Source organism: Quercus lobata, chromosome 2 (genome assembly GCF_001633185.2).
Source record: "Quercus lobata isolate SW786 chromosome 2, ValleyOak3.0 Primary Assembly, whole genome shotgun sequence".
Classification (NCBI taxonomy): Eukaryota; Viridiplantae; Streptophyta; class Magnoliopsida; order Fagales; family Fagaceae; genus Quercus; species Quercus lobata.
In genome coordinates this window covers 83,354,302-83,375,154 of record NC_044905.1, presented here as the reverse complement: position 1 = coordinate 83,375,154, position 20,853 = coordinate 83,354,302, and the positions used below count along the sequence as shown (strand labels likewise).

General features: G+C 31.6%; 1 protein-coding gene across 4 annotated transcripts; it reads right to left on the bottom strand.

The window, feature by feature from the left end:
* Positions 1 to 2,129: 2,129 nt before the first annotated feature.
* LOC115976893 lies at positions 2,130 to 14,972 on the bottom strand. 4 transcript variants are annotated; one of them, XR_004088455.1, is made up of 7 exons: positions 14,834 to 14,972; positions 11,533 to 11,591; positions 10,861 to 11,049; positions 9,788 to 9,940; positions 3,368 to 3,792; positions 2,500 to 3,217; positions 2,130 to 2,393 (listed from the first exon to the last, which is right to left on the bottom strand). XR_004088455.1 is itself a non-coding variant. In XM_031098411.1 (7 exons), exons 2-6 carry the CDS (start codon positions 11,561 to 11,563, stop codon positions 2,603 to 2,605), a joined length of 1,413 nt encoding a protein of 470 aa, XP_030954271.1. In that variant the 5' UTR covers positions 11,564 to 11,591; positions 14,834 to 14,972; the 3' UTR covers positions 2,130 to 2,393; positions 2,562 to 2,602. The 4 variants fall into 4 exon arrangements, 3 of the variants coding, with proteins under 3 accessions (XP_030954271.1, XP_030954274.1, XP_030954273.1); XM_031098411.1 differs by having other exon boundaries at positions 2,562 to 3,217; XM_031098414.1 differs by having other exon boundaries at positions 2,562 to 2,668.
* Between the last annotated feature and the right edge of the window lie 5,881 nt (positions 14,973 to 20,853).

Below are 20,853 nucleotides of genomic sequence, written 5' to 3'. Positions count from 1 at the left end.
GTGAGATCCAATACTTGAGAATTTAAATGGGAAGTAGACTGGAGAAGGTAGAGATCAAACTCAAGACCTCTTACTTTGATACCATGACAAACTTTATTAAGAGGAATTTCTCATTAACTTGATGAATAATGAACATACAGAAGTATTTATAAACAGTTCATTAGGGCAAGAAAAGAAACTAACTGAACAGCTAATTAAACTAATTTCTAACTAACTAAAACACAGCTGTATACTTATTACACACGTGCTAGGCACATGTTCACTAACAGACTAAGGCCAAAATGGCCCATTAGCATTAATTTTTGAAATATTTAGCAACAGAGCACTGTTTCGGAAATAATTAGGGAAGTACCACTTTTTCCGAAAACGCCGCTATAGGGCCCGAAAACGTCACTATAGGGCTTAAAAAACGCCACTATAGGGCCCCTTGAACCTGTTATGAGGACTTACAAAAAATTTTTGCAGGAAAACGCCGCTATAGGGCCCAAAAACATCACTATAGGGCTTAAAAACGCCACTATAGGGCCCCTTGAATCTGTTATGGGACTTATAAAAAAACTTTGCAGGAAAACGCCGCTATAGGGCCCGAAAAAGTGGTATTTTCCTAATTATTTCCGAAACAGTGCTCTGTTGCTAAATATTTCAAAAATTAATGCTAATGGGCCATTTTGGCCAACAGACTAAACTACATACAGTTTGATGAACAGTACTAACATCAGCTTAATATTACTTGTTGTTTAGTCTGGTTTAACTTCTTCTTCTTTCTTTTCAGCTTCACTCACTTTTGATCTTACTTCTTCTTCCTTTAGTCTTGATTTCTGACAATTCCTACCATAACCTTCTTTTATACGAAACCATGCAAGACCCTTTGCTAATGACCTAAAAGTTAATCAACCATTATGTTATAAACTCAAACGGAAACGGTTGACAAATACTTATGCAAAGATAACTGACTTATCTATTTAATGATGCTGGAATAAAGTTAACCATATTAATTAGGAAGATCCATTGAGAACGCAACCTAGATTGAGCATGGTGGTAGCACCTTTGTCAAGAGACAAATGTTTTGCTTACTCTGACGTCAATTGAGTCATCATTTTTGATGGTTTTTAGACCCCTTGAAACCACAATTGGATTAACCTAGGTAATTAGTCAAGTTGTTACTTAGTTCAAATTAACAAATCTAGGTTATCACAATCAAAACAATCATATCATGAAAAACAGCGGAAAGATAAATAACACAAAGATATGATCACGCAGGAAACCAAACTAGTAAAAATCTGGGGAAGATTTAACCTAACTATCCTCAATGTAAACCTGAATCCACTATGAAAGAATCAAAATTGTTCAACAGGACTTAGACCACTAACATCCTATCGCTACCCACCAGTAGAAACTTACTGACATGATCACGTGCAAACTCTGAAACCACGGACTCTTTCTTTCTTGGATTCTCCAACAAGTACAAGCACACCAGCTTGTGTTTCTTTAAGTTCTTATAGCAGCAACTGAATGATCATCAAGCTCTTGAAGAAATCTCTTTCTTGATAATCCTAAACTTGTGTAAAGGAAAGCTCCTCACAAATCTCACAAGAGATTTACACAAACAGCAATATGAGCGACACTAAAACGTGGCTAGGATTTGCCTTTTATACCTAGGGCAAATTAGAAAACCCTAAACATTTTAAAACAAAACTAGGACTGAGTTGGAATTTTGCAGAAAAACGCCTCTGACCCGATTTTCGATTGATCGAGCCTAAGCTTCGATCAATCGAACCAGGCCGAGAAGCTTAAATAACTTCTGCAACAGTTTATTCCAACTTTACATAAAATAACCAACTTTGAGCAAGTCTAAACACGACTAAACAACTGGTTTTGATCATGGTTTGCCAACAATACATATTAGAGTTCTAAATATATAAAATCCTAAGTCTTTAGAACCTAACAATTTTGTATACGGATGATGTGGAACAAACGAGTCGGTCATTCTACATTGTAGGTGGATAGAAACATGATTAAATTCTCACATTTTCGTTTTGTAATAAGTTGGGTAAAAAGAGCAAGTTCAATTCTGCACTATAATTTAAAATATTATATTGAATTATGGAATTGATTTTGTATGATTTTAAGATTCTTTAGAATTGTTTCTTTATCCTTTACAAGTTTGACTTTACATATATAATCCTCTTTAATTTTCCAATTTTTTTTTCTCTATTTTTTCTTCTTTTTTACACTTACAACGTAAAAAAGTTCTTGATGTTTGTTTACAAGGGGGAGGGGTTCGAATCCAAGTTCTCCGCATGGTAAATCCGTGGAAAGCAGCTAAACCATAACCGTAAGTCTCTTGATGTTTGCTTACTATTGCGCAGCTTCAAAACTAGTACAAGTTAACACTGTAGATAAATATACAAAACAATAATTAAAAAGATGAAAAAAAGAAAAACCTAATAAGAATAAACAAAAGAAACGAAAGATATGTTGGAAAGAATTTATACATACTCATTTTACACATATGTAGAATGGAAAGAAACAAAAGATTAACTGGTCGAATCATGACTAACCATTGCTAAAAACTTAACAATAGCTATGTTGCACGCTAGCTCTATGTAGCGGGTGTTGGATTCCCACTACACAGTGGGGCCTTCAAAAGTAGATGTTGAGGCTGAAACTGAAAGAAGGTAGATCGAAGTATATCAACTAATAGGCGATACTTGAGCAACACGTATAAGATTGGTACAAAAGCAAATAAACCAATGACAACAAAAAACAATGACAATTCCTGATGATTAAGATTCCTCAACGAAAAGGATGTAGAAAATGCGACCATCATGGCGGCAATTGAGATGAAAAGTGAAGTGACTCCAATCATCAACCTAATAGGTAACCATACAACAAAGTCTTCGTATGAATAACGTGAGGTAAGAATGGATAAAAACATTATTAGGGATGTTGATGAACCAAATAATGCTGTTGCACTTGAAATTGAATAGGCCAGAAAAAGTTTAGGACTACTGTTTGATTTATCAGCTGCTTGGTCACTAAACACTATAGTGCCAATTAGTGTAGCAACCACCATAGATGATTTAGCTGTGTTCATCATCCACTTCTCTCCTTCCTTCCTTAAGTTCTCATGGTTCATCGCAAATAAAACATATGGTGTTTCCCCGTTAATATTTTTCATTTCTTTGAATGCAGGATTTACGGCCTTTTCCACCTCCTTCCATAGCATATCATAGGAAATACCACATGAGAGACTTGTTAGTCCAAAAAAATTGAAAATTTTAGGTAAAAAAATTTGTGTGCAAACAGGAACGAACATTCTATTAAATGGTTCAACAATTACAACACAAAGCGCATGAATCAGTACCTTGAACCATAATAGTTCTAGTTGCATTTGAAGAGCTGCTCCTGATATAGCATTGAGCTTATCTTGAGGTGCCAATCTTGCAGCTAAATGCAATATGTTGCTTCCATCTTCAAATTTTCTACCGACTATTAGATCTCCAATTGAGCCTATCTCATTAAGTAATTTGAAGATGCTTTCGTGGCGCTTCTCAACAGCAATATGAAATATGCTTTTATTGTCTTTTATTTTCCATAATAGATCAAAGTTAAAACAAATAAGCTTAACCAAGAACTCGATGTTGCCTACTTCTGCTGCTTCAAACAGAACAGATGAAATCACTGAGGTTTCGTTTGAATTCTCAACATCACCTCTGTAACCCTGAAGACATTTTTTTAACAATTCATTGACTTGAGAATACTTTGAGTTTGCCTGTTTTGATTTCAACCCTGGAATTGAACATGACCATGCCAAATTTCAATGAAATTTAATATATTAAAAGAATCGAATAGATCTGTATAAAGAGATCATGTGGTACTAGTATATGTGTTTCCTGTATTGTGGCATGCTTAGTACATTGTAATGAAATAGCTATTTTCTTGCAAGGAATATATATTCCTTATGTATGGTTATTAGGTTTTAGGTTGGTAGATTCCATGATATCAAGATTAAGAGTCAAAGATGCAACTCAAAGAAGACAAATTTTTAGGATTCCGATCGCCACTTGATCTATCAAAATCTAGGATTCGACATGCTTTTGGTCATGTCTTAGACCAATCGAAAGAGGATTCTCAAATTGTTGTTCGACAATGGCTCAGTCAATCGAAAATCAAAATTCAAAAGTCAATAAGTGACATGTTTTAATGAAATCATTTCCATGAGTTTTCAACCATAAGTGGAATGCCTATATAAGAGCCTATTATACAAGACTTCGTTGAGGTTGTTGGGTCAGACTTTGAAAAGCTAATCATAGAGAAAATCCTAGCCTCCCCCTTCCAACCCTTGAGTTTAGAGAGTAAACAAAAATATCATCTACTTAATTTGTTGTTGATGTCGTTATGTGAATCAATGCTAAAGCCACAGAGCCTATCCTAGTACATTTGATATGTAATTCAAATCATCAAGTTGTGGGCGTCATTAGTGTAGACACCTCATTTTGTACTCGGTTAATAAACTTAAATCCCCCAGTCCCAAGGATGAGTTTGACATGTCTACAAAAGGTAATTGAAGTTATTTTGATAGTTTGGAAGTAATCACAACTCAAAATTACTCAAATTGCTTTGAAAACGATGCTAAAAAATGACATTTGCTCACTATTTTGACAATACCTTTTGATCCACAACTAAATTTTAAGTGAGGTTTGTTTCATTGGAAAGTAGGCATCTTGGGCTTCAATTTGAACTCAAATTTGCCTAATTTGAACTCATATTGAGTAAGTTATAACTATTTGAAATTGGACCAGATGAGCATTTGAAATTAGGATTTTTTGGGGAGCATGCGTATGCATGCACGAGCATGCAAATGCACACTACATTCCAGAACCTCAGAACTTCATTTTTTAGGACCCAAAGCCTCCCTCTTTAATAGGCCCCGGCCCCTAGACCCTTTGGAACGTCCAAAACCCTCTAAAAGAGTTTGAAAACCCTAGTTTAAACATATAAATACTTATTTTATATTTCCAATCAAAATGCTAACTAGAGAGACTTATTTTTTGGCCTCCATCTTCTCTGAAATCCTATTTTACCTTTTCAAAACTCTAGGACAGTCCCTTAGCACGTTTTTTACAAATTAAAAACTTCTCTTTAGTTAGTTTTAAGGCAAAAACTAATGTTCTAATTTGATTTTTCAAAACCCTTATTCAATTAAACTTTGTTCTTGAGTTATGATTCCTAAAAACTATTGTTTTCTTTAATTCCTTTGTTCTATCAATCTAATCTTTGTGTTGTAGGCACTGATGGGTCGGTTAAACAAACTTCAAACTCATAATTTTAAGCAAGGTGAGTGTTCTTTCCACAAACTCTTTCATTATTTAATAGGATTCACATGAGTTTCTTAATGTAGTTTCTCTATTTGTATTATTTGATTTGTTTGTTGATTTTAATTCTTTTGATATGTGTTAATATGATTTTAGGTTGTTTATAATCTGTTTTGGTTATTCTTGTTTTATTATTTTAGTTTTATGTAAAGTTTAACGTGCTTATTTATTTAATATAGTTTACTACTTATTGATTTGTTTCTTGAGTATTTGTTTATGTTGATGCTTTGTTTTGTTTTCTTTATATTAGTTTAGTGTTTAGGGTTTCTAACATGTTTATTTGATCTCACATGTTATATCTTGTAAAGTTGTGATTTACAACTATGTATTTAGTTGGCTTTTATTCCGTATCAAATTTGATTGTAATCATATTCAATCTTTTGTATTCTGTATTTACTGTGGGATTTAATTATAAGGGTTGTGTGCTAGAGAGAGAGTGTGAAGACTTAAGCAATTGAAGCCAGAAGATTTCTTGCGGGTAGCTCGCAACTAAGCATCCCGCGAAGTGAAGCATATGCCTTGCACATGATTGAAATGCGAAGAGTCAGTACAGATAAAGACAGTTGTATTTCACGAGTATCTCTCGGGTAAGGCCTTCCCGCGAGACACCCGCGAAACATTCTGTTTTGCCAGACTATACTATCTGATACATACTTTCTGTATCCACACTATATATACCCACATTATCCATAAATGTTAAGGAGTACTTCTAAGAGAAAACCCTAATCAAACACCTTGAGAGTTAGAAATTGTTATACCCACAATTCTCTACACAATAGCTTGTGGAATTTCCTCAACTCCTACCTCTCCATTTCCATACTATTGAGAGGTTGGTAGCCCAAATACTTACCACACCCTTTCAGAGTGTCAAGTGAGGTTTTGGTGCTGCTGGGAAGTATTGGAAGAAGCCAAGGACAGCAGATGCAACATAGAGCTTGTTGCGGGATACGGAGAACTAGACAAGACACGGTTTCGAGAAGCCTTGTTGGAGTAGGAGCTTGGAGGGCTTAGGTACAGTGGGTCGATTAGGCTTGGAGAGTTTCTTTCTAATCCATGTATCCCAACTGATTGTCTAGTGGATCAATTACCGCTTGGAGGGCGGCATGCAGAGAGGTTTTTCGCCGAGTTCTTCGGTTTCCTCTTCGATAACACATCGGCATATTATCTGTGTTTGCATTTTTTTTCCATACTCTTTTACATTTTATTTTACTGCTGTGATTATATGAATATGTATTAAAGTAGCTTGTTTGTTTATCTGCTCGCATTTACACTATTCCACACTATTCCTAACTTTTATTTGGAGGTCTAAACAACTCTTGTGTTTTTTAACACATTTTCAATCTTTCAAATCTTTATTTGATTAAATCTATAAAAATGTGATTTTTCGAATCTATGCCAACGGATACGAACACATCATTGAGTATACGTTCGCATCGTTTTGACCATACGTATGTATAGTTGAGTATGTGTACGCACCTCGAATCCAGATTAGGGAAAAATTTTGTTTTTATTATTTTAATCATTTTTAACATGTTATTTGATTCTGTTTGGCTCTCTTTAGGTTAATTAATTGTGTTTAATTATTTTCCATATTTGTTTTAGTATTTTTTCCATATTTGGTTTATTTGATATTTTCTCCTTGTGTGTTTTATTTATTTGTTATCTTTTCCTTTTTTAATATATTTGTTTGACTAAGTTTTATTTGTTTCCTTCTATATTGTGATCTTTAACATGTTGTGTGTTTTATTTTATTTAAGTGCATGATGTATGTTTAGGTTAAGGATTAGGGCTCTTTTAATAACTACTTTATCTAAATATGGCCTAACGACATATAATGGAGGCCGGTCCACAAGCTAGGCGGTCTTGGATGCATAACACCTTCCCAAACTGTACCCAAACTCTAAACCCATAATCTAGTATGCAGACCTATACATGTAAGTGATTGGGCCAAAAGACTCAATATAGTTCCTAGACCTAATCTACATGGTGACTTCATTTTTCACCCTCCGTCACGGTCCACTCCAAAAAGCCAAGGCGTACTCCCTTGCGTCCACAATTAACATGTCTCATGCATGTTGTAAAACTTTAATTCTATTAGGGGATTCATTCTTGGGATTAGGGTTTACCCTTGTAGTGATTTTTTCTTGAAATGTTGTCCATCATTTTCCACTTTGCCATCATATAGTTGTGTCATTTACTTTAGTATTTATTGTTATGATATTGGTGACATACTTACTAGCTTGTGGTGTTTTAACTTGTTAAGAATCTATCATGTGATTATTAAGGTCTGTTTGGTTAGACGTTTTGAGAGACTAAAAGAGCATTTTTAAAACCTAACACTCTATGTTGCGACCATAACTTCTAATAGTTTTATTTTTTTTATTTTTATAAACACTCATTTTAAACTCAAAACATAGTATTCTAATAACTTATACAAACACACCCTTAATTAGATTAAATTGTTTAATTGGGTAGTTAATCAAAAGGGTCTAAATGTTTCTTTTCAATTGGTATTAGAGCAACTTTACTTTGTGTAGGATTAATGACTTAAGTGTGATCCTTGATCTCTACTTTTTGCTGATAAGCTTCGGTGTCAAAATACTTCAACGTGCATGAAAACTTAATTCAAGATGTTTCTAATGAAGATAGTGGCCTTTTAATGGCATATAGTAGACTTCTTGGGTATTGTGTTAAATATCAAAAAGTCTTATTAAGGATTGATTGTAAAATTGGACGAAACCAATAAATTGAATGATATTTGCAAAAATCAATTTGCCTCTCAAGTGAACAAGATTAAGAGCGTGGGTGGGAAACTAGTTAAATTTGAAATAGTAACTAGTGTCAAGCTTGACAAAGGGCCTAACACTAAAGACAGAAAGTTGTATAATATATACTCCTCCGTTCAAGAGGAATCATAAACAGAAGTCTAAGACTAATGTATATAGCTAGGATAAATTAACAAGGGTAAAAGACCATAAGTGAAATTCAAGTTTCAAAACCCATGTCTAGAGTCCCCCTCCTAGGCTACAAGAAATATTTTAGTTTGTTCTTTCTTGTCACTATTATGGGGTTGTTGGCATATTAGACCAAAATTTTCTAAGCGTAGGTCTTGGTCTACATTTATATCTAGAATTCCCTCTAGGAAGCTTAATGGTTCGAAGTTTATTTCATGTCTATCACCATTATGGTGATTATGGACACACTCATCCAAATTAATTCAAGTTTCATCCTCAAAATGCGAGTGTCCAATTTGCCTCAACCTAAGCCTCAATACCATGTGCCTTTGGCTGGTGAGTTGTAAAAGTCTTGAGCTTCTTGACCCAATTTGAAAGGAACGCATTCTATCTCTAAACATTTTATAACCTATACCTCCCCACCTTCACAGTCAACCATCTCAGTTGTCCTAGTTCTTTCTATGGTTTCTCAGATCGACTGGTTTTTTTTTATATAAATCATTGTATTGTTTTAGTTATTTATTCTGTAAACTTGAATTATTGTTAAGTTGGGTTTTGTCATGAATTTCCAAGTTGGGAGATTGTTAGGTTTAAAGTTGGCTAATTTTACGAGATGTACGTTTTAATGTTTTATATGAGTTGTATTTTCTAAAATCAAGTACAAAACCAAGATCTAAGATTCAGCTCAAGAAAGAGATATGAGAATATTTGATCCTTGAAGTACCAAGGCATAGTTTGTGTAGAGAATTTTTTATTAAAAGAGTCCAAGCAACATGGAGCAGATTGTGAGGTCACATTGTACTCCTAAGTAGCAATTAGATATATGAGTATATTTCAATTGTAAGATTTTGATTCTAATTTTGAATTTTTCCTTGGATTTAGGGTCTAACTCCCAGAGTGCTTTTTTTTCCCATCCGATGTGGCCATTAAGTTCCTACTTTGACACAACATATCACTTGTGTGACTGTGTCATTTATTTTATGCCTTATTGCTTTATTTTTATGATTTGTTTATGTTATTAATTTAAATGCAATTGAAATCTATAATCAATAACATTTAATTATGTTAAAATCAATCAAGGAATCTAAAATTTTCCATATACAAGAGTGTTTAACTCATTTGTCTTTTATCACCGCGTATTCTTGGTGCGGTGGTCACTTCACAAGTATGAGATGTGGGGGGTAAAGACCGGAGTTCAAGTCTTCAGGAGGAATCTTCACATACATATACATCTAGATTAGCCTAGAGTAAAAATTCTATCTTGTATATATATTAAAAAAAAAAAAAAACATCATTTGTCTTTTTATGTCATATCACATGGTTAAGAAATACATTACCTTGTAACTTATCAGATTGATATCTCCTAGTATTTCCAAAATATCTAGTATTCAAATCCCAATTTTTCCGTAGTAACTATCAAATTTAAATAAATAAATCAAAGCCACAATAACTCACATGGAATATTGATGTGTCTCCTCAAAACTCCCAGCTGACTTTCATTAACAAATACAGAAGGCTTGTGAGCTAACACATGCAATGCAGTCTTTCCATCCGAGTTTGTAGCGGTAGTTAAATCGGGGTTCTTATCCAGCATTTGCAAGGCTACTCCTACATTATTTTAAACGAAAAACAAAAATTTCAAGTAAAAGTATTCATGGACGGAATTCTATAATCTGATAATCATATGAAAAAGACAAGCAACAGTTCCTCTTGGCAACATTTCCCCCTCATACTCTAGTTTTGCCCTTACTAGTGTCAGCCGGGCCTTGGAACTTTTGTTTAGAGACTAGAGAGCCATGAATATTGATCATAACAAGAGACGAAGAATATTTTATATAAATATATATATATATATATATATATATCACAATACTACAAATTATTGGATACCATAGTTTCAAACCCACCCACACCCCCCCCCCCCCAAAAAAAAGATGGCATAGTAAAGTTTGTTCGAAACTAAAAATTTAAGCTATTAAGTGAAAATGAACGATCAGAAGTGAAAATGAACGATCAGAATACAAATCCGTACCATAATCTCCCATTTGTCAATACTTGGATACCTCATTTAGAAAATGAGTGAATTGTATAACTTGTCCTTATTTGGAAAGAGATATTTTATTTTAGAAAATGTTTAAGTCATGATAATGTTTTGAACTTCAAATCAATTTTAGAATGACAAAATTATTAAAATTATGAATAGCTTAACTAATTGACGTCACCTTCTCGTAATTCCAGGATATTCAAGGTTCAGACCTATTTCCCTATTGTAGTTATCAAATTATCAAAAAAAAAAAATTTAAACAAAAATCAAAATCAAAATGTGAAAACCAAAAAATAAATAAATAAAAGACAGGAAACATTATAATAACTTATGCTTACCGTATAAGTCTTAATTTTCTAACACAATTGATAAATATATCATCCCGGTCATCTGGCTTAATTATCTATCGTAGTCACAGGATAAAGAAATTGCACCATTTGACTGTGTCCTAAGAAAGCAGCCATAGAGAGTGGTTTCACCCTACCTAGGTTTGGCAGCTCAGGATTTTTCTTTAGCATCATCTCGGCAATTTTCACATTTCCAGCTGCAGCAGCAATATGAAGAGTGGTTTCTTCGTTCCAATTAAGACGTCTTTGAATGTTTGTCATGTCCTCAATAGATTTCCAATCACCTTTCAGCGCAGCCAGATAAAGCCTCCCACAGTCCCCACTGACTTCATGTGTAAAAAGAAAATGTTGCTAATTAGTAGCAATCATAGTGCAAAATATTTTATAGAATAAAAATCTTCTCTCATATTCTTAATGTTCCATTTTGTACTCCAACTATAATATTTAACGTTCAAATTTTTTTTTTTTTTTTATAAGCTTCACTTATTTGTAATGAAAAAAAAGAAATTGTGCATGATAAGTTGAAATTGGTAGAATATATACTGAGAATATAAAACACTTATAACAAGAAATAAGATTTTATTGTACTGGTCTAAAATTTTGTAGTTTAACTAAGATGTTCCAACGAAAATATCTAGGGTTCAATCTCTCACTGAATTATGGAGATATAGAAAAACATAGTTTGAATTGAAAATTGATCTTAATCTGAGAATGCATTCTTAAAAAAACAATTAATGATGGCTGACTTTGGTGATATCTTAGTCAGAGAATGCCTACACTATTAAACGGTGGAAAAGTAAAACATTTACCATCGTTAGAATTGACATCATTTGCTGCCATTGCAACTTATCAATTAGCTTTTGCGTACCTGAAAAGGAAGATTCCATATTACATATAAATAGTGTGATGCATGACGAAATCTATCTACAAGTTCTTTACATAAGCTAAATTAGTTCGACAAGCACAAAGAGATAATTCTTATGTTTATCAAAAAGGACAAACCCTATAATTATAATTGTTTGTAATTTTGGCCAACCAGAAGTTTTTCTTTTCTTAATTGGGTGTAAGACTCTCATGACTTTTTTGCATGATAATATTCTTTGGAGCATTATTTATCAAAATAGCATTGTTTGAAAGTTAATTGAAAACTACCTTTTTAAAAACAATTTAAAAAATACTCATCTCTTCGAGGTTGAGCATGAAACTCATATTTTGAAGATACAAGTTTCATGTGAATCGGCTAATCTGGTTGACGTCAATGTGGGATTTTTAAAAAAATGGTCCACCTGAATCTCATCTCTTGAAGAGGCAAGATCAACTTATTATTGAAACAAAAGCATTAATAGATCTCAGTTGAGACAGAATCCAATATTTTGAGAATAGTATTCGCGTTTTATGGCATGTGCTTAATTATTAGGTTTGAGTCTTTATCGGAAAAATAATTTTTCATAAACAAAATTTTTTACAATAACTGAGATGTCAAATTTGTGAATAAGAGATAACAAAGTGGTGAATTCATGTGGAAATAAACAATTTGTCCATATTAGAAGGTTGTAGTTGTACAAATAGTTGTAAAAAATGTTTATGCCTATGGCATTTTTTTAAATTATCAAAATCATGTAACCTGAACCATAATACAAAGTAAATGAAATTTTAGGACAATTAAAGTAATTTAAAATTTTCCTTTGTTATGGAATCATTTTAAAATTTTAGTTTATCTCGAAATGAAAAGAATATATTTTATCCCTAAACCTAATTTAAAATTTTTTTTTTCTCTTTTTCTAAAAAGAAATCCTCTCATGTTCAAAACAAACACATATTGATAAAGCAATTCCCCTATCATGACACAGTTTTTATCACAACTCGGTGTGATGGACTATATAAGTGATGGATCATTACTTCTATATGGACTAATCTTTCTTTCTTTTTTTCTACCACTCACAATTGACCTGAAAATTATTAGGTACTCCCAGAGTACTATAAATGTGTACTCCCCCCTCTCACATGAATGATGGGTCCCACCATGAATTTAATTAGTGGGACCCATCATTCATGTGAGAGGAGGGAGTATGCATTTATGGTATTCTGGGAGTACACAATAATTTCCCCAATTGATCACATTAGAATTGTAACAAAAATTGTGTCCTTGAACTTTCTTTTAGATACATACCTTTTTTTATTAGTGACATAACATGTTTTTATTAGTGTATAATGAAAGTTGTATCAGTTGTTGGCCCTAATAAAAGGATGTAATGGTTAGTACTAGCAGTGATGAAAAATAAAGTATATCTCTAATATTACTCAAACCAAATAGTACTTATGGCTTTGATTCAAAATCTTATCGGGTAAATAAAGATCCATCTAGTCTCACCCTTCAGGCTATTGGTTGAAACATCAGACCCAAGCATTATAGAATTACTAATTTATTTTTTAATAGGAAGCGTTACAGATTTTGGTCTGTCAACACAAAGGTGAAACTACGTACAGACTAAGAGGAAATTTAGAAATTTTGGTATATCAACACAAACACAAAAATTTGAAATTTTGTGTTTAAAAAATCATACTTAACCCTAAAATTGAAAAACTTGCACCCCAATATTTGGAAATTTTGGACATCATTCCAATTGAACATCATTATCAATTACATATTTTCTATGCTTCAATTCATTTTTAATTTTAAGAATTAAAACATCAATTTTTAGTGAAAATTCAGTATATTTGCTTATTCATAGCTTAACTCTGCATCCTTGAGAGGCACATGTATTTCTCTAGAATTGATGGTGTTTGTTTGCTTGAAAAAATAAAAAGTATTATCCGTAACACTTAAAATTTTGAAAAACTATTGTTGAAAATGGTAATTCGTAGTTATAAACCTTTTTTTTTTTTTTTTAAGGAAAAGTTATGAGCATAAACTAATATGACATTTGGACTTCAAGAAATTATAAAACTAGTAAGGACCAAAAAAATTAATTTCATAACAATTTACTTTTAGAGTTGATGTACTTATGCTTATTCAATTTCTACTACAATTATGAAAGAGAAATTTCAATAATAAATATTGTCAAAATTATATCTCAAAATAAAATGGAATTAGATTGTAACTCCATACATTTACAAATAAACATAACTAAATGCGTATTAAAATTTTACTGAGTTTATATATAATATATAGTGTTTATATGTTTGAAATTATAAAATAGTAATAAAATAAATATAAGCTTATTTGAAACAAATTAATAAAATAAATTAAATTGTTATTTGTGAAATTCTCAATTTTAGTTTGTCCCTATTTGTATAATAATAATAATAGTAATAATAAGGAAAAAAATTAACGAATGCTCTAAGGGTATTGGTTTAAAAAATATTTTATGAAAAAAAAAGTAATTGATTTTTTTACAATTTTTTGTATTTTCCATAAAAAATAGTATCAAAATATTTCTAAAATAGTTCATTAACAAATGTCCTAAGGGTACTTGTTAACTGGACCCTAATAATAATACTATAAGAACAATAAATCAACAATGGTAATTTTTTTAATGGTTTATTAATTTTGATTCTATGGTTTTCTCATTTAATATCTCATTTAGCACCAAAAAAATTTAAAAAAAAAAATTTAATTTGACTCCTCAATTTTTGTAGTGTAGTAAATAGTTGCACAAAAATTAAGAAAATTAGATAGGACAAATGATATAAAATTAGACTCCAATTTGAGATATAATTGAATTATATATATAGTTTGTAACCTCATGCATATACATGATATATAATTACAAATAAGCATAACTAAATGCATATTAAAATTTTACAAAGTTTATATAGTAAAAAGTAAGATTTGCAGTGAAATTTAGTACAATATTAATAATAAATAGTTTTTAGTTTTTAAAAGAACATGGACTTCCATTTTGATAGATACATATTGCATATGATTTTATGTTTGAACTTGATTAACAAACGAATATTGAAAATAGGATGTTTGCGTGCGAAATAGGAAAAACATCGAGATAATATATGAAAGAACCGTACTCTTTTCGTCAAACAAAATAAGAAAGAAGAATGACATGAGGAGAAACAAAAGATGTGAGAATGCATGTATAGATAAGTTACATTTACCTGAAGAAAATAGTTCATCAAGTGGATTCAGGAGCTTCCCTCAGTATAGGACCACCAAATGTAGTTAATATGTACTTGAAGGCAATTTTTCCTCTACACTAGAAGTGTGGACTGTGGAATTGATTGTTGTAGAGAAGAAAAGTTTAACGATCAATGATGATTCCAATGCCCTGGTCGTGCTTATAAATCTTAGTCAAGCAATGGTAAAAGGTGAAAAGATTTATTAAAAATTATAAAAGTATTCCAAAAGCTGGATTGAATAAGACGTACACTTGTAATTGATATTGGCAACGCAACTTCTTTGTAACTCATTTCTAGACACTTCGTGCAATTACGTTTAATGTAATCCGATTAAATTTAATTTAGAAATTTAACATATACACCAAAAATAGTATACCTAAATTTTACCATATTTTTTGTTCAATTCTGGTTACCAGTAATGATATCTCATATGGAAATAACTAAAGAAACTACAACTTTTATTACATAACTTTTACAAATTAATATGATAATGAACAATATTGGAGCTAAGTTTTTAATTCAAAGCGACAAAATTAAAAGTAAAATTAATCTAAATATTATTAATCAATACTAATAATGAAATAGATAAGCATTTATATAAATAACTTAAGTAATTGTCATACAAAACCTAATATGATTGTAAATTTTAATTCATTTAAACATATAATTTAATCTAAATATATAGAATTTAAATATGTAAATTTGTTTCTTTAAAATAAATTAATATAAAAGTGTTAATAATATAGTAATATACCTATAAAGTTGTATTCTTACTGTCTTGAATGTTCTTAAAAAATTATGCAGAATTCAACATTTCTTTTTTTATTCTTTTAAGTAATTAAAATTTGGGTCTATAGCCAAAATTGAGAGTTTGGAAGTGTGAAAAAGCTAAGATAAAAAAATAATAAAAAAAAGTGGGAGAGATTAGTTGAGGCTAAGGTTTTAGTGTGATATAAAAGGACATAAATAGTTTTTTCCTTTATTTTGATTATTAATATAAAGAACAAATTTGTATGAGAGTTGTGAGAAAGACACTTGTTTGTTTGGATACCGTTTAGTTTGTTAAAAATTGAAAACACTGTAGCAAATAACTTTAAAATAAGACTAAACAGTGCACACGTTGGTCCCAGCAAGGATGGACAAATTGTTTAAGTAACTAAATGTTGAGACATGCACAGTATACAGTAGCTGAACGGCGTGAATGGACAAACACGTGCAGTGCATAGTAACTAAACTGCATGAATGGACAAACTACATAATACACATAGGTCTCAACAAGAATGGACAAACACGAAAACACAGACACGAAAGTGAGACGCTGTATCGAAACGTCACCTTGGGTCAAATTTCGAGCCATTTCGGTCCATTCCGGCCAAGATGCAAATTTCGGCCAGTACCGAATTTGGCCTGTTATTAACTTTTTTTTTTTTTTTTTAATTTATATTTGGGAGTTCTTTTGATGATGAATTTGATCCTTCTCTCATGGATGATGATGAGGAGGAGTAAATCTTGTATTATTTGATATTTAGTTATTGTCTTGTAATCTTCATAATGTGTGATGTTAAATTGATGTTATATTTCAAGTTATTGATATTTAAGAGTTAAGACTAAATGATTTGTATTATTTGATATTTAGTTATTTATTTATTAGAGTTGATAATTTTATGTTCTACAAGAATATATATAAATTATTTTTTAAGAACTTCGAAACATCCTGAAACAGTACGCCAAAATCGACCGATACCGAAATATTTCATTCCATTGGACAAACCAAAACGGTCCGAAATGGTATTAATAGCAATGCAGTAAACAAAAACTCCTTGAGAAAGACTAATGTTTGAGAACAATGTGGCAAGAAAAAAAAAATGTGGGTTTTAAGTGGGTCTCACAAATCTTTGTTTAGTTTAGAAAAAGACAAAATAGGTTTATGGACCTATGGATGTAAAAGACAAGTTTTTTTCCTCAAAATAGGGGGACGTTTACATGTGTCAGTTCTTTAGAAATGCCTTTTGCTTTAGAAATGCCTTTTACTTTTACGGCGTTTAAGTTTTTAGTGGTGTGACAGATAAATTCTTTCGAGAAAATCATTATTTTAGAGACGAGAAAATTTGTAGATATAACTTTTGTGTTACAAGTTTGATCACAAATCTGTCGGTGAGAGTTTCAAATGGGCCTTTATTTATTTTTTTTTTTATCATTTAAAATAATATTTTTAATTAGTGTTTTACATCATAAATTTTAAAAAAGAAAATTAAATTATTCTTACTTTTTAATATAACTATTATTATTTTTTGGTTTTTGATTTTGGAAAAATACTAAAGGTATAACAAATTTTACAACAAAAAAAAAAAAAAAAACTTACAAATTAACGGAGTAATAAATGTGATATGTGACACTTTGAAAAAATAATAAACAAATATTTGAATGAAGGATGTTGAGGATGAATGCTCTAAATTTTACAATATAGCGCTTACAAAATTGTATCATCAATCACAAAAAATAATTCAAATATGCATTTATTAGGTTATTGAAGTCTACCAATCATATTCATTATCACATCAGTTTACAAAAGCTATGTAGTAAAATTTATAGTTTTTCTAGCATTTTACTATATGAAGTATTTATTATGATTGATGACACATTTATTTGTAAGATCTGTGTATTAAAATTTGTATTATATCTAGCATTACTCAATATTTTGGAGCACATAAGTGGAAGAAAAGTGTGAAACTAATAAATTCTTTTATATCTCCAACACACACACACACGTGTATATATATATATATAATCAATTTTTGCCCCATCTTTGGGGCCTTCTTCTAGTAGGGGCCCTAGGTGATAGGGCAGGCCTTGCATTAAAGTTGAGGCAAAAATTGTAATGCTAGAAAAAATCTTTAAAGATATTGTTAGTGAAAAATGATATAGTATAATATGAAGATTCTGAACCACTTTAGAGGGTCATAATCTCTTGGCAAGTCATTTGCTACACTCCTTTTGTCCAATCCTGGTCTACATTTGTAATTCACCAAATTGAAAACTATTTTCTAAAAAACATTTCTCTTTACCAGTTGTATTTTTTTTTTAATATTTAATTTTTTTAAATAACATCATAATTCTTTTTTAAAAATAACAAATTATAATTGATTGAGTATAAAATAGTACACAAAAAGTAATATATAAAATTTGTAATAATGTAACGACTTTATTAGTTTTTATAGTCTCGCATTATTTTTATTTATTTATGTTTTTGGATACACTATAGTTTTGCATCTCTCTGTATAAAAGACGCCATCCTTTTTGTAAAGAGCAACGCGTGAATGGAATGCCTATCAAAAGTAACCAAATCATCGTGAGTCGTGACCCTACTAGGTAACAATTGCATGCGTGGACAGCGAAAAGACCAATGACTAACAACGTAGTTGCTTGTATGAGCTGGATGGATATCACAGATTCCGTCCCACTGCGGTAAGGGATTGGACCAGACAAAGATTCAAGCCGACAAGTAGTTCTTTTTTCTTTATTCTTTTTACTTTCTTTTATATATATATAAAAATAGAAATAGTCAATATAAGTTTCTATCTTTTATCTCAAAAAGATAGAAATAGTAAACTATTAAACTAAACCAGAACTATGCTCCTTCTAAAACCAAAATAAAAAATAAAAAACCTTGTAGCTAATAAGTGCTTGAAATTTATGGTGCATTCATATATTGTAGGCATTAACCATTTCAAGAAGTACTATCAACTCGTGCATTGAAAATTTAAGATAATTGGATGAAAAATACAACATGTGAGAAGCAATTGATTCAATTTAAAAATATATAAATTTAAAAGTAAAATTTATTTGAATTTATTAACAGAATTTTAAAATTTCTCAAAGGACAAGGTCTTTTCATTTCAAATTAAAGGACAATGGGTCAATTTGATTCCAACCCAAAGTTAGTTCGTCTTTTGTGCTTTTCCCTTTTTTCTTTATTCTCAAAGCTTTAAAAAAAAATTGAGTATGGAATAGATTGCTAGAGACAATATCACAATATAATGGATAAGGGGCAATTTTGGAAAAGCCACAAGCCTTGGCCCCCCGGTCTCCCACCTCCCTCCGCCAACAACGTTGTCACTTAGAATTTGTAGTAAAAATAGTATTAACGTAACTTTGAGAAATACCTAATCCAACTTATGTATTAATTTTAACCCAACTAAGTAAAAATTGCATGCGTGGACAGCGACCAATGACTAACAATGTAGTTGCTTGTATGAGCTGGACCACACAAAGGTTCATCAATTACCAGAGACAGTGGCCGACAGGTAGTTCCTTTTTTTCTTTTTTTCTTTTTACTTTCCTCTCTCTCTCTCTATATATATATAGAGTCTAAAAATAGAACATATAGAGTAATTATTTTAGAACACCCGCAGCAGATGTGCTAAATGTGCCAAATGCCAAATTTTTGGCACATTTAGCACATCAAACACAAAAATAGAGCTTTATCAGATGTTCCAAATGGTAAAAATTATACCACATATGAACAGTACCGTTGCAAATTTGCAACGGTACGGATAAAAATGGTATAAATTTTATTAGTTTTTAATTCTTTTCTCTCTCCTCTCTTTTCACTTTATTTTTTCTCTTCTCTCTTTCTTGTTCTCTCCGCCTCTACATCTTTATTTTTTCTCTTCTCTCTTTCTCGTTCTCTCCGCCTCTCCATCTCTGTCTGTGTCTCCTCTTTCTCTATCTTTCTGACTCTCCCTCTCTTTCTTTGATTGTTGATCTTTCTTTGTGGGCCGAGTTGATTTCGTGGGTAGTGGTGGATCGTCCTTGTTCGTGATTTCATGGGTCTAGGTTGATTCATGGTTCGGTTCTTCGACAGGTGTGAGTCTGGGTTGATTTCGTGGGTTTGGGTGATGGTGGTTCGGCAAAGACCACCACTCGACGCCGCCGTTCGTCTATCTACTCTATTCCGCTTCGGGTTGTTTTTTTTTTTCCTTTTTTCTTTTTTCCATTCACTTTTTTTGGCTGTGGTTTGATGGGTGTGTTCAGATGGGCAGATCGGTGGTGGGTGGGTTCGGATTGTGAGTTATGGCAGTGGGCGAATCGGTGGTAGTGGGTGGGTCGACTAGTGGGCGAATCGGTGGTGGTGCCGATCTCTGTTCTGATCTGTTTTTGACTTTGTTTTTCTGCTTTGGTGGTGGATTCGGCGACGGTTGATTTTGGTGGTTGTGGTTTTTTTTTTTTTTTTTTTTTTTTTTTTTTTTTTTTTTTTTTTTTTCCTGGTGATTGTGGCCGCAACAATTTTTCTGGTTGTTGTTGCAGTGATGGTTGATGATGATGATGATTTCTGATCTGTTTTTGTCTTTGTTTTTCTGTTTTGGTGGTGGATTTGGCGGCGGTTGTGGGTTGATTTTGGTGGTTGTGTTTTTTTTTTTTTTCCTGGTGATTGTGGCGGCAACAATTTTTCTAGTTGTTGTTGATGTCGTTGTTGCGGTGGTTGTTGATGATAAATGATGATGATGAGGATGAGGGGAGGAATTTAATATATTATTTTAATGTGATATAAATATTATTTTAATGTATAAAATTGAAGTATAAAACATCTGATAAATGAGATGTTGTAAAATGATGTGGTAAAATAATAAAGTAGGTGTTTGATGTTGTAAAATGGCATTTTTTTTACAACGTCTCTCTCTCTCTCTCTCTCTCTCTTTTGGAGAATCACTCTCTTAACAATCATGTTAGCCTACAAAGATCATATAAAAATAGAAATAGTCAATATAAGTTTCAACCTTTTATCTCAAAAAGATAGAAATAGTAAACTACTAAACTAAACCAGAACTATGCTCCTTCTAAAACCAAAATAAAAAATAAATAACCTTGTAGCTAATAAGTGCTTGAAATTTATGGTGCGTTCATATATTGTAGGCATTAACCATTTCAAGAAGTACTGTCAACTCGTGCATTGAAAATTTAACATAATTGGATGAAAAATACAACATTTGAGAAGCAAT